The 14,550-nt window shown below is 37.8% G+C and overlaps 1 protein-coding gene across 50 annotated transcripts in view; it reads left to right on the forward strand.

Annotated features, from left to right (window-relative positions):
- TRDN (triadin) overlaps positions 1 to 14,550 on the forward strand; it is a 415,136-nt gene that overhangs the window by 217,870 nt on the left and 182,716 nt on the right. For all 50 annotated transcript variants that reach the window (XM_061427426.1, XM_061427397.1, XM_061427384.1 and 47 more), the window contains one exon: positions 459 to 518. In XM_061427426.1, the coding sequence (XP_061283410.1) occupies positions 459 to 518 (60 nt within the window). The remainder of the gene's footprint in view (positions 1 to 458; positions 519 to 14,550) is intronic.

Genomic DNA, 14,550 nt, shown 5'->3' on the forward strand with positions numbered 1-14,550 from the left:
CCTGAAAGGAAAGCACACACAAACTACTGTTCTGTTACAGTGGTGCTAGTTCACTCATATTTGACGTGACTATTGACTCTAATTTAGAATCACTGTATACAAGATGAATTGGATGTTAATAGCAGTAAAATGTGCCCTGAAATAGGAGAAAGCAATGGCAACCCACTCCAGTACTCTTGCCTGGAAAAATCCCATGGATGGAGGAGCCTGGTGGGCTGCAGTCCGTGGGGTCGCAAAGAGTTGGACACGACTGAGCGACTTCACTTTCACTTTTCACTCTTATGCACTGGAGAAGGCAGTGCAATGGCAACCCACTCCAGTGTTCTTGCCTGGAGAATCCCAGGGACAGAGGAGCCTGGTAGGCTGCCATGTCTGGGGTCACACAGAGTCGGACATGACTGAAGCGACTTAGCAGACTTAGCAAACAGATGTTTATAATTTTCTCATTTTACTGCCAGACAAAGAAGATGTCAAAATGAAAACTGAGAAGGAAACTGCCATGGATGTGAAAAGAAAAGGTATTGTACTTTCTTTGCTTCCTTGGATTATATCAGGATGCTCGTTAATGATGGAATCTTGAGGCAGTGTAAACAGATTTAATATAGTTACTTGAATCTGTCCATGTACAGGATGTCAAAGCAAAAAATTCTTAGTACAAGGTTAAATAGATAGGAGAGCAGAAATCATTCTGAAGTCTGTCTCACTGAAACCAAAGCAAGAGAGATTTTAAGAGCTGGAAAAGGGTGGGAGGATTGTAAGCCATCTGTGTTTGCTGATTGAGCTTACTCAGAAGCAGAGTGAACTTTTTCTTATTTTCAAGTCAAGAGAGTACTTCTGCAACTTGGAGCAAGGCTCCCAAGGGAATTAGGTTCCTACCCTCCCACAGAACCTGGAGATGGATGCACTATCTTTCTTGATGATTATATTTCAAAGAAGTGGCTTCCACATCTCTGAAAAAAGCACTCTAGGTTGTAAAACTAAAAGAAGGCTTTTAAGAAGATTTATGTCTTGAAAAAGCAGAGAAAAAATTTACAATTACAAATTTTCTAAAGTAAATGCTGCGAGAAAAGAAAGGTCAGGAGCCTAAGGACCAGAAGGTGCCTAAGTTTAGTGAAGCTGAGGAGAACTTTAAGGCCATCTTTGTCAAGACATAATGAAACTGAGAAGAGCTACATAGTATAACTTTGCAAAGATGAGAAGTGAAGAACACAAAGATAATAATGCATTCCATTAAGAAATAGTGTTGTTCAACAGTGTAGATTTTTGCTTTAAATTTAGTTCTGCTTTTGCTCTTGTTCAAACATGAATATCTGCTTTTATTCAAGTTAAGCTTAAATCTAGGTGAAAAAGATAGTAGTCCCAACCATTATTGTTTGGTGTAAGTATTTTCACCCCAAATATTTCCTCCACTACTGTCAGTGATGCTTGAAATTCCACCATTAGAGAAACTCCATTTCTTTGAATTATGAAAGAATTGTCCTCTATTAAAATGCAAATCTCTTAGGGCCTTTGTGCATGGGGTAGCAAACGAATTCCTCTGAGCTATATTAACACAAAGCAAATGAGATTTCCTGATCTTCCCTGTGTGATAATAAGCTGAAAACAATGCCATTGAAAATGAGTCAGTAGGTAAGCTTAAATGAAGGTGAAATTGAAGAGAGCTCCAAGGTAGGACATGGTGTTGGGAGAGTAGACTGGGCTGGATGCCATTAGTGAAGACTTCTCTTAGGAAATAACAGCGTTGGTTGGGAATAGAATGTGGTAAAGGAGAAAAAGGAGATCATAGGATGACAAACTAGACATGGATTACTCTTGGTAAGTAGTAAATAAGTAGTAAATAGAAATTACAGAAAATCGTGCTATAAGTAGGGTAAAATGTTGTAAAATACATGACTGCTTGGCTTATGAAATAATCCAGGAAGAGATAGTCATGTGTTCTCTGATTTGGGGACTTGACTGCCAATACTTTGAACTTCAATTATTATTATTATTATTATATTAATTTTATTATTGAACATTCATTTATCTTGCTTTGTTTAAAGCATTCTTTATTCTTCTAGTGAAATGTGCATCTTGCAGGAAGGGGGACCCCTTCCAGGGCCCGAAACTGGGCTCTTGTCTAACACTGGGAAATGAATTGTCCGAGGAGACACATGTGCTGACAAAGCAAGAGATTTTATTGGGAAAGGGGACCCGGGTGGAGAGCAGTAGGGTAAGGGAACCCAGGAGAACTGCTCTGCCACATGGCTTGCAGTCTCGGGTTTTATGGTGATGGGATTAGTTTCCTGGTTGTCCTTAGCCAATCATTCTGACTCAAGTCCTTCCTGGTGGTACACGCCTTGTTCAGTCAAGATGGATGCCAGAGAGAAGGATTCTGGGAGATGGTTGGACATGTGGTGTTTCCTTTTGACCTTTCCCGAACTCTTCCGGTTTGTGGAGCCTTATTAGTTCCCTGTTCCTTACCAGAACCTCCTGTTGTAAAATAACTCAAGCAAATGGTTACTATGGTGCCTGGCCAGGGTGGGTGGTTTCAATCAGTGTACTTGCCCTAACATTATCATAAGAAAGGGAAAACACAGTTCTTACCACATGATGATACTGAGAGTTGATTGCTTGGATCACTGTATCTGTGACAGCTATATGATTGAGTGCTAAAGAGAAACACGGTTTTACCTGGGCCATCAGTTTTACTGAAGTGTTTGCAGAGGGAAGTTTTGAATTAGAATTGTCAAAGTCTTTATCACAGGTGTGAAAAAGCAAAATCCTGAAAAATGCTTTCGGCAAAATGCAATGGTGTGTATATGGTGGTAGTTTTGATTTGAATTTTGTTTTTGAAGGGAAAGGCACCACACTTTTCTGTTCAGAGAGTGATGGGAAAATCCGATACGTCTCTGCTACTAGGAGACCTGTGTTATTAGCACAGCAGTCATGTCAGAGTGCGATTGTACACCACTGGCAAGAGAACTAATTATGCCAGTGTCCTTACCTGCAAGGCCAGTGCTCATCCATTGAAGCAAGGTCTGAACTGGGTGACTGCACAGCATATCTGGGGAGGGCTGCTCAGCAAGTGTGGAAAAATCAAGCTTGTCCCTGGAATCATTTTTCAGTTTGTTTATATGTCATTTTTACATTTAATTACATGAAATACTATTGGCTTTTACCAATCAGTTCAAATTCCTGATTAAAATATGCACAAGTTATTTGTTTGCACGATCTTAACTTCCAAATGGCTTCCCAGGTGCTTAGTGGGAAAGAATCCTCCTGCCAGTGCAGGAGACCCAGGAAACCCAAGTTCAATCCGTGGGTTGAGAAGATGCCCTGTAAGAGGAAATCACAACCTGCTCCAATATCCTTGCCTAGAAAATTCCATGGACAGAGGAGCTGGTGGGCTACAGTCCATGGGATGACAGAGTCAGACATGACTGAGCAACCGAGCACTAACACAACTTCTACATACTCAAAATTGTGTTTGTATGTGTGTGTATGAGAGAGAGAGAGAGAGAGACAGACAGAGATATTCAATTAGTGTTGATCTCCAATTCATGTTTCTTTTTGTTCTGTGCTGTTCTTAGTCACTCAGTTGTGTCTGACTCTTTGCAACCGCATGGACTATAGCCTGCCAGTCTCCTCTGTCCATAGGGATTCTCCAGGCAAGAATACTGGAGTGGGTTGCCAACCCAGGTCTCCCACATTGCAGGTGGATTCTTTACTGTCTGAGCCACCAGGGAAGCCCATGTTTCTTTTCAGAGTTTAATAATTTTCCAACTATATTTTCGTGAGAGAGAAATATGCTTTAAAAACAGCCAGTTTGAAGCTAATTATTAAAATAGTAAAAATTTCTAGAGATAACAAGAGAAATTGAGAATAACCTAAAATCTTAAAAAGCTGCAATTCGTATGTTATTTTTTCCTAAAATAGTTAGAAGAACACAGCAGAACATCTGATAGCATTATTCTAGTCCCAAATAGTAGCAAATCTGCAAGATGTGAAATATGCCTAGATGCTTATTTAATATATGGGTTTTATCACAGTATTTTTTTATATTTCTATTAACTTTCATATTAGTATGATTATAGAGCATATTTATACGTTATATTATTATTTTATTTTATTACATTTATATTTTACTATTATATAGATGCAAATGAATTTAAGGCTTAAGTTCTGTTTCATAAAAGAGCTTCTAATGCTTGAAACTGGTAAATCACACTTTGTTAGTGATCTATTAGGGAAAAGATAGGTGGGATTTTATAGGAGATAAAGTTGCTAGTCCATGAATTGAAACTGGATAACTGATACATTGGGATTTAGTATAATAAGTTCTTGTTTGCATATATTTGAAATTGTCCACAGTGAAAAAATCCAAATATGTCATTCTAAAAATATCAATTGAAATGAAAAAAAAAATCACCAATATATTTTTACAATGTTATGAGATGTGTTTCACCCTGAAGAAATACTATTTTTAAAAAAGCAAAGACGAAAGGAAGTAAAAACTTAAAATCTTCCTTATGTTTGTATCAGGCTTAAGTGCTAGATTGGAGAAGGAAATGGCAATCCACTCCACTACTCTTGCCTTGAAAATCCCATGGGCGGAGGAGCTTGGTGCAGGCTAATATCCATGGGGTCTCAAAGAGCTGGGCACGACTGAGCGACTTCACTTTCAGTTTCACTAAGTGCTAGATATACGTACCACTCTAGTTAATACAAGCGGTAGGGGTTATGTACAGGGAACTGGATGCACAAAAAATTGTTGTAAGGACAGGAAAAATTGGTATCAAGAGACTACATTGGATTATGGAGCAGCAAAGATTATCTCTTGGCCAAGAAACTGCTTTGTTCTTCAAAGCTGCCTCGAGGCCTGTCTTTCCACACCCACAGACTAGATACTGAAAGTGTTGAGGCCAGACTCAGCCACTCACTCACATTAAAGTGGCCTTGTTTGCAAAAGCATTCCTGCCTTTTTTCAGTCTCCTATAGGAGCATCTAAATAATAAAATTTATTATGCTGCAAGGGAGTCCAGAAGACAGTTTTTTGTTTTTTTTTTTTTTGCATTCCAATTTTTCCAATTGGAAGGAGGGAAGAATGGAAGTTGAAAGAGGCTATCCAATGTGTCTGTAATAAAGATTCTTTCAGAAATGTTGTAGAAGATAAAATTCATATATGAAATGGTTTTGAAGACCTGAATTGTACAATGACTAAACCTATCTTTGAGTTCCCCTAAAAGCTACAAAAGATGGCTCAATCAAACAACATAATAAAATTGGGCAATTTAAGGTGCTCACGAGACACAAATGTAATTTGTTCTTTACATAAACTGTAGCAACATGATTTTTTGCTTATAAATAATAAATAATAATAAATTTATAAATTTATAAATAATAAAAAGGATCCTGAAAAACCAGGCTAACTTTTCTGAAATAAGCTACTAGAAAAGGATGAATTCACTCATTTATTCTTACATGCATTCCTACAGGAAATAGTCATTAAATGCCTATGTTGTACCAAGGGCTTAGTATACCTAAAGGTGGATAAACCAATTAGGCCCTGGCCTAATGGAGCTTACAGTTTGATATGGGAGGCATACATTGACTGAGAAAACATAATGTCCACATGTGTAACACGGGGTAAGGGACTTGGAGGAAACAAATCTGGGCAATAACAATGGGAACAATGGGTTCATCAGCCTCTCTCAGAGACATTTATTTGTAATCCAGTGTACTGGAAGGATCCAGCCATTGATGAGGACATCTTTATATGTGTTAATGTGGTGTGTATATGATAGTGTGTATATGTATGATTTGTGGGAGAGGAGGTACAAGGGGTCAGGATATGCAGGGACATTTTACGTGTGTGCTTAGTCATGTCTTACTCTTTGCAAGCCTATGGAGTGTAGCCTGCCAGGCTCCTTTGTTCATGGAATTTTACAGGCAAGAAATACTGGAGTGGATTGCCATTTCCTTCTCCAGGGCATCTTCCTGACCCAGGGATTGAACCCATGTCTCTTAAGTCTCCTGCATTGGAAGGCGGATTCTTTACCACTTGCACTACCTGGGACATGCACAGGAGTTTGAATTTATTAAAAGTGTGATGGGAAACTCTTGACGGGTGTTTACAGTGGAGAGAAATGTTTTGATTTGTATTTAACACAGGTACTTTCCCATTTAGATAATAGGGTTAGAGGGAGAAAAGAGAAGAGGTGCACCAATGAAAAGATGGGGTCATTTATTGAAATGGGGAAGCTGTAATGGAAAACACCTAGAATTCAAGTGTGTTGTTTCAGGTATATGTGACACAGCATAATTCATTTTAAAAAATTTTATTAATTTATTTTTGGCCACACCATGTAGCATGTAGGATCTTAGTTCCCTGACCAGGGATTGAACTAGTTCTGGCATTGAAGCTGCTGAGCCCTAGGCACTGGACCCTAGATTCCTTTCATTTTCTCAACTTTTGTATCAGGAACTATTTTAAGTACTTTATACATACTAACTCTGGAGAAGGAAATGGCAACCCACTCCAGTATTCTTGTCAAGAGAATCCCGTGGACAGAGGAGCCTGGTGGGCTGCGGTCTATGAGGTCGCACAGAGTCGGACATGACTGAAGCGACTTCGCAGCAGCAGCATATATACTACCTCATTCGATCTTTAGGAGAAATAAATAAGCTCTTATAATAATCCTTGTAAAATTGAGACACTGAAGACAGAGAGGGGCTTTCCAGGTGGTGTGGTAGTAAAGAGTCCACCTGTCAATGCAGGAGGTTCAAGAGACATGGGTTTGATCCTTAGGACAGGAACATCCCCTGAAGTAGAAAATGGCAACCCCTGCTCCAATATTTTTGCCTGGAAAATTCTTTGGACAGAGGAGTCTGGTGGGCTACCATTCATGGGGGTTTCAAAGAGTGGGAATTGACTGAGCTACTGAGCACAGCACAGCAAGACACAGAGAGGTTAAGTAACTTGCTTCAGACACACAGTAAATGTCAGGACCAGAACATTAACTCTGGCGGTGTGGCTCCACAGCCCATATACTCCAAGAAGTCAGAGAGGCGGGTCTGGAATTCAGAGCAGATACTGAAGTGAAACCATAAAAACAGCAGTCCATTTAGATCAAAATTATTGTCCTGGGAACACATGAGATCACCTGGAGAGATTGTGTCAGAAGAAGAGAATAGAATACAGAATCAAGACCTGGGGAATTCCCAACATCGAGACATTAGAAAATGGAAAATAAAGTAATAGGGACTAAAAGGAATTGGGGGAGAGGTTAAAAGAAAAGCAAAAGGGTTTGGTAATAGAGACATTTTAGAAATGGATGTTTCAAGAAGTTAAAAATTATCAACTTGGCAAATGTCACTTAGAAGTTGTGATGTGATGACAGAAAAGACAGGAGCAGTGAAAGGATAAATCCAGATTGGAATGGAGATCCAAAAATGAGAAGAAAGTAGTGTTTCTTTCTTTTATATGCGTGTGTGTGAATGTATAAGGAGTAAGAGTCTTCAATTTTGCTTTGGGAGGTGAATTTAGTGCCTGATAAACAGATTTGTGAGAGACTGCTGCTTAAAGGGATGAGGTATAACTGAAAACATAAGAGATAGATAATTTAGGATTAATTGTTTGATAAGCTCATAGGTAAGAAAAACAATCTGCCTTTTTTAGAGATAGCACCACAGATACTCCAGTAGTAAAAAGTTGTTATTTTCAAATTATGAAGAAGCTTTCATCTAGATTGCCTTAGGAAGGAAGGTATACATTTACAAGATATACAATATAAGATTAGGAGGCCGTTGTGGTAAAACTAAAACTCCAATAGTAATACATTCTGAATTGAAGGACTCAGTTTTAGAAAATATGTGTTTGTGTCCTTGATGCTTCAGTTCAGTTCAGTTCAGTCACTCAGTCGTGTCTGACTTTTTGCGACCCCATGAATCACAGCACACCAGGCCTCCTTGTCCATCACCAACTCCTAGAGTTCACTCAGACTCATGCCCATTGAGTCGGTGATGCCATCCAGCCATCTCATCCTCTGTCGTCCCCTTCTCCTCCTGCCCTTAATCCCTCCCATCATCAGGGTCTTTTCCAATGAGTCAACTCTTCGCATGAGGTGGCCAAAGTATTGGAGTTTCAGCTTCAACATCAGTCCTTCCAACGAACACCCAGGACTGATTTCCTTTGGATGGACTGGTTGGATCTCCTTGCAGTCCAAGGGACTCTCAAGAGTCTTCTCCAACACCACAGTTCTAAAGCATCAATTCTTCAGGACTCAGCTTTCTTCACAGTCCAACTCTCACATCCATACATGACCACTGGAAAAACCATAGCCTTGACTAGACGGACCTTTGTCGGCAAAGTAAAATCTCTGCTTTTCAATATGCTATCTAGGTTGGTCATAACTGAATGGCAAAAGGTAAGTTTGTGAAATACAGCAATGTATTTAAAGAATCATTCATTTCAAGTGGGAGGCGACATGGGTAGACATATGGCTGATTGATGTTGATCTTTGGTAGATACTAACATAATACTATAAAGCAATTACCCTTCAATTAAAAATAAATTTTAAAAAATCATTCAAGTATATTACTCCATTAGAACTTACATTAAAATACGTTTGTGGTAATGAGTTAACTAGATCTGATTAATCCAACTTGTGCTGTTTAAATGAAACAATCGAATCTATTTCCATAGAATATTTTCAGTTACTGTATAAGAAAGAAAGAAAGTGAAGTCGCTCAGTCATGTCCGACTCTTTGCTTCCCCATGGACTGTAGCCTACTAGGCTCCTCCATCCATGGAATTTTCCAGGCAAGACTACTGAAGTGGGTTGACATTTCCTTCTTCAGGGTATCTTCCTGACCCAGGGATTGAACCCAGGTCTCCCACATTGCAGGCAGACGCTTTACCATATGAGCATCAGGGAAGCCCCATATGGCAGATGCTATTAAATTCTGAACAAACTAAAACCTTTAGCTATTTGATTTCGCCATAGAGGATCTTCCTTTGTCATTGACAAACTACAGAAAATACTTGACAGAGCCTTATAGCTTTGAACATAGCATTAAAAACTATGCATACCAAACATAGGCTATCATCTTTTACTTTAAGAAACTTTTGTAATATGTTTCTCTACCTACAGAGCTCAAAATAATTTACAGACTGTGACAATATATTTATTTGTAATTAAAAATAATTTTTGAAATATTGTTGTGTGTAGATATAGTTGGCAAGATAATATATGGTATCTTTCATATGTGTTCACTGTTAAGTTTCAGTCTAAAAGGGCAACCTTCTATTTTCCAAACTTGTATTTTGAGAATATTATAGCTTTTATGTTCACTCCATCTTTTTTATATTTGAAAAGCACTTGATTGTAGGAAGTTATCTTGTATTTGAATTTTGTATGTTGTACATACCCACTTGGGCAAGATTTGACAAATGCATCAGCTTGTCATTATTTGTTAGACAATTTGAAATCTAGAATAATTTTTTTTAGGGTTTTATGTATTCTGTGGTGATTTACCAGTTAATATCAATTATACAGATACTTCACACACTTATGAGTGATATTGGAACAATTATATTAAACTGCAAGGAGATCCAACCAGTCCATCCTAAAGGAGATCAGTCCTGGGTGTTCATTGGAAGGACTGATGTGGAAGCTGAAACTCCAATACTTTGGCCACCTGATGCGAAGAGCTGACTCATTTGAAAAGACCCTGATGCTGGGAAAGATTGAGGGCAGGAGGAGAAGGGGACGACAGAGGATGAGATGGTTGGATGGCATCCCCAACTCAATGGATATGAGTTTGAGTGAACTCCTGGCCTTGGTGATGGACAGGGAGGCCTGGCGTGCTACAGTTCATGGTGTCCCAAAGAGTTGGACACAACTGAGTGCCTGAACTGAATTGAATGTTCTAGATGAACATATTTTAAAAACTGTTTAGACAAATAAATAATTGGGACTCTGGCATAAATAGGACCTAATTTAATTAGTAATTCCAAGCCTTGATTTCAGGTTGCTCCAAAATTATAGGGCAACGGTAGATTACTTTTAAGTAAGCTTTTCATTCCCAAATAGATTAGGTTGCAAGTCTGAGTTCAGATGATGGCAGCTTGACTATATTTAAAACATTTACAATGCTTGAATTGCTTTGAAGTCAAGAGAATCTATTTTCCAGTGTTTTGTAATCACAGAAATCATGTAAGACAATAGTTGCTCATTCTTTTGAGGAGGAGTTTTGTACTGAAAAGTCAAAACTGAAAAGTTTTGTACTGAAAAGTCAGCTGACTTGTTACCTCTGATGATCCTAGATTGCCTCTTATATCACATCTGGATTAGCCGGATAGAAGCTAAAATACTTCAGAGGGATTTAATGTCATGACATGCTGTGGGATCTCTGAGATAATCCCCCATGTTCTAGCCTTCGTTTGAACAGTACAAAAGTGTGCTTGGGCTCAAAGCAGAAAGGACATAAAGGAGTTTCGGTTTAAAAAAAAAGAATTTTAAAATAAATTTTTAAACCTCAGAAAGGGAAAAAGTTCATATTAAAAATTATTCAGGAAAAATGATATTCGGGCCTGGAAAAAGTAAATGAGTATACAAAGAGACTATTTTTAAGTCTTTTTAGTGTTTCTTACAAAGAATCCAGACTTCCCTCTCAATGAAGAGAGAAATAAAATCAACCCTAAACTTGAGTATGAGGGAGTTGTGTTCTGATCTGTGAAGATTTTCAACAAGAAGGATTGAAATACATAAGAAAAAGAGTAAATAAGTAGACTGTTTCTTCCCTGTATGCATCCACATCATGATATTTAAATATTTCCTGTACCCATATAAGGTAAATTATTTTGATCACAGTTTATATTCAGAATGAATTATTTTCTGAAGAAACAAGAAACAAAAACAAAACTTAACATTAAAACATTTTCTCTTCCCAACACCATGAATTAAATTTTAATGAGATTATACAGAGTGGAACAGGAAGTGAAATGTTAGAAACAGTTTTTTTTACATGGGATGATTTTGACCAGTTTATTGGAAAATTATGTAGCCTGAGTTTCCCTTGTGATCTTAGCATATAGATGCAAAATGCCCAGTAATTTTTTTTGTATCATGCATCCTAAAAATCCTCAAGATTTTTCTTTCAGTAAAAGTAAAGCTTAAAACATTTCAAAATGATATCTTACTCAATTCCATCTCTCTTGGAATTCCAAAAGCAGATATTCAAAATAAGTTAGTAAGCTGTGCCAATATGAGGGCTTTCCAGGTAGCTCAGTGGTAAAGAATTTATCTCCAACGCTGGAGCCACAGGAGATGTGGGTTCGATCCTTGGGTGGGGAAGATCCCCTAGAGTAAGAAATGGCAACCCGCTCCAGTAATCTTGCCGGGACAATCCCATAGACAGAGGAACCTGTGGGCTACAGTCCATGGTGTCACAACTGAGCAACTAAACATGCATGCATGTGCCATATAACATACCATGGTAGGAAATTTACCATATATACCAACTGAGGGACTATGCAAGGCCTGAACACCAAGGAAGCAGGAAGTCTTGGAGACCCTCTTAGGATCTTGCCCATCACAAGTGTTCTTATGAATGATCAGGTCACATTAATGAAAGAAGCCATGGAAGACAGAGTACTCTGAATAATAATCCTGGAAAGAATAAATTAGGCATTTGGGATTAACATTTACATACTGTATATAAAGGGCTTCCCAGATGGCACTAGTGGTAAAGAACACGCCTGCCAATACAGATGTAAGAAATGCAGGTTTGATCCCTGGGTTGGAAAGATCCTCTGGAGGAGGGCATGGCAACCCACTCCAATCTTCTTGTCTGGAGAATTCCATGGACAGAGGAGCCTGGCTGGCTAATGTCCATAGGATCGCAGAGTTGAACATGACTGAAGTGACTTAGCACAGCCAATATGAGTTATTTTTATCAAGGCACTTTAAAATGATAGTAGTAACAGTCAAATTTATTCACTGTGCTCTCATTTAATCCTTACAACTCTTGAAGTAGGTATTATAAAACCTGTTTTATAGAAAGGGAACTCAGGGTTGGAGCAGTTGAGTGTCTTGGCTGGGGTTACTAGTTAGTAATTGACTAAAGGCACTAAGAAGCTCACTAGATAAAGCTTACTGTCTTTAACCACTTGACATCTTTCCAACTCCATGAAATGCTAATTGTAGATTGCCTTAGTGTCTTTTACTTTTCTTTCTTTCTTCTTCCTCTTTTTTTTTTTTTATCCTAATTCTCTTGAGATCATATTGCAGCTAGGCATTAAGAAAGGAGGAAATAAAGAAGATGTAAGTCTGATTCTTTTTTCTTGTAGAAATTATGTCTTCTTTCCTTCTTTCACTCAACAAATATTTAATCAGTGCATAACATCTCCAAGGGAAATTTGCTAAATATTGGAGACCTAGCAATATAAAAGATGTGGTGTGTGCGTGCTCAGTCGTATCCAACTCTTTGAGACCCTATGGACTGTAGCCTGTCAGGTTTCTCTAACCAGGAGATTTCCCGGACTTTTTTGAATATTGAAGTAGGTTGCCATTTCCTCCTCCAGGGGGTCTTCCTGATCCAGGGGTAGAACCCATGCATCCTGCATTGGCAAGCAGTTTATTTACCACTGAGCCACCCAGGAAGCCCCAAAAGACATGGTACTTGTTCTCAAAGACCTTAGAAAAGAAGCAGATAGACATTTATAAGAGTTTGTAAACTCTTTGAGCACTGTCACAGTATGGCAAATATAAAAGCTCACACTGAGGATAAGTATAGAAATTGTGTCTCTTTTAATATGTTGGTACCCATTAGAGATTTAGAATAGGAATTGTGTCTCTTTTAATATGTTGGTACCCATTAGAGATTTAGAATAGGGATGCTACAGGCTTATGTAATAACCTAGGTGCATTTATCATATTTTTAAACAGCCAGTAGACTGGAACTCATAAAATTTTAACAGTGGTTTATCACTAGAGATACTTACTTTCACAAATGGCAGACCCTCTGAAATAGAGAATTTATTGGTTTTTGCAAATACAGTTTCAGAGTAAAGTGTCTTTGAGTTCATCTTGACCTCGGGGTCAAATGATATCATTAGAATGAGGTTTATCTCTCTTCATTTTAGACTCTGTTTCCCTGACATTGGCCCACGTGATTGCAAATTGGCCATATCAGATATGGCCTGCCCTGCATCCTCTCCTATTCATGTCCTATGAGAAAAAGAATAGACTGGCTTCCTGAGAGCTCAAACAGAAAACCTGAATTGAGTCACATTGGTTCTTACGGATTTGTTCCTGAGCTAACCTTTGTGATGAGAGTGAAGGAATAATCTGATTATTTTAGCTTAGACCATAGGTCCTATCCCTTAATCAGAACGATTAAATAACTTGTCCAAGATATTTAGACTGAGATTGGAAGGATGAAGTTGATTCCCTCAAAGCTAAATTAGGATCATAACACCACAATGAGGTAGAATAGTTACTACATGAGGAAAAAACCCAACAACATAAGAATTCCCTTCAAGAAGCTATTTCTAGCTGGTGGAAATATGGATAATTTTATTTTATTTTTAAATTTATTTACAGAACAGCATAAGGAATTTTTTTAGCTACCATCCTTGAAGAAAATACTTAAGTGTTTTAGAAAGCAACTCAAAACAGACTAATGTAATATAATGTAGCCCCCCAAAAGCAAATTCAATGGCAGGTTTCTTCAATCAGAACATTACGGTCTAGAGTAAAGAATGAAATCTTTCCACTGTACCTTGCTATATTAGAACCTTCCTTGGATAAGGGTCTTTAATTTTAGAAAAGATTTTAAAAAATAAACCGGATTATATTCAGAATGGACTACCTTGAGAATGTAGGCATTTAATATGGAAACAAGAAACCAGAGTGGGCGTCACCATGTTTGTAACCTTAATGTGCTCTCCTATTTAGGTGTACTTACTCTTTACTACCCCTGAGGGTTAGGACTCAATGGTTGAAATTAAAAGAAGATACTCTGGGATGTTCAAGATAATATAAGAAGTCTTTTCAGTCAATGAAGTCTAACATTCCAAGTGTTCAAGCAGAAGAATGGGTATGTCTCTGTGATTTGTGGAGGTTAATCTTACAAGGAGAATTATTATGTTAAATTTAAGGAGACTCATAAGATTGTATTTTTTCACAATTAAATATCAGGCTAAATTAAACTCATGTCTGAATTAACTTTTGAAGTGCAGTATTTTTTTTAAATGATGATTTTAATTTGGCCATTTGTCAAACTCCTAACTGATTATTATTTAAAAAAAAAAAATACTGGCCAAGAGTTGATTCTAGGAAATGAGGTCATAGTCAATGTTCACTGTATATAACCTAAATTCAGACTTTTTCTCCTGTCTGTCTGCTATAGCATAAAACATTACTCTGAATCTAATCAGAGTATGTTTTATTAATGTCTGCATAAACCCAGGACACTATGAAAAAAGAAAGTAAAATATGCAGCATATATGGAAAAATGATTAATTGCCCTCAGGGTAAAGAAATATCTTGAAACATCTCAGAA

The sequence above is a fragment of the Bos javanicus genome, chromosome 9 (assembly GCF_032452875.1).
Source record: "Bos javanicus breed banteng chromosome 9, ARS-OSU_banteng_1.0, whole genome shotgun sequence".
NCBI classification, from domain to species: Eukaryota; Metazoa; Chordata; class Mammalia; order Artiodactyla; family Bovidae; genus Bos; species Bos javanicus.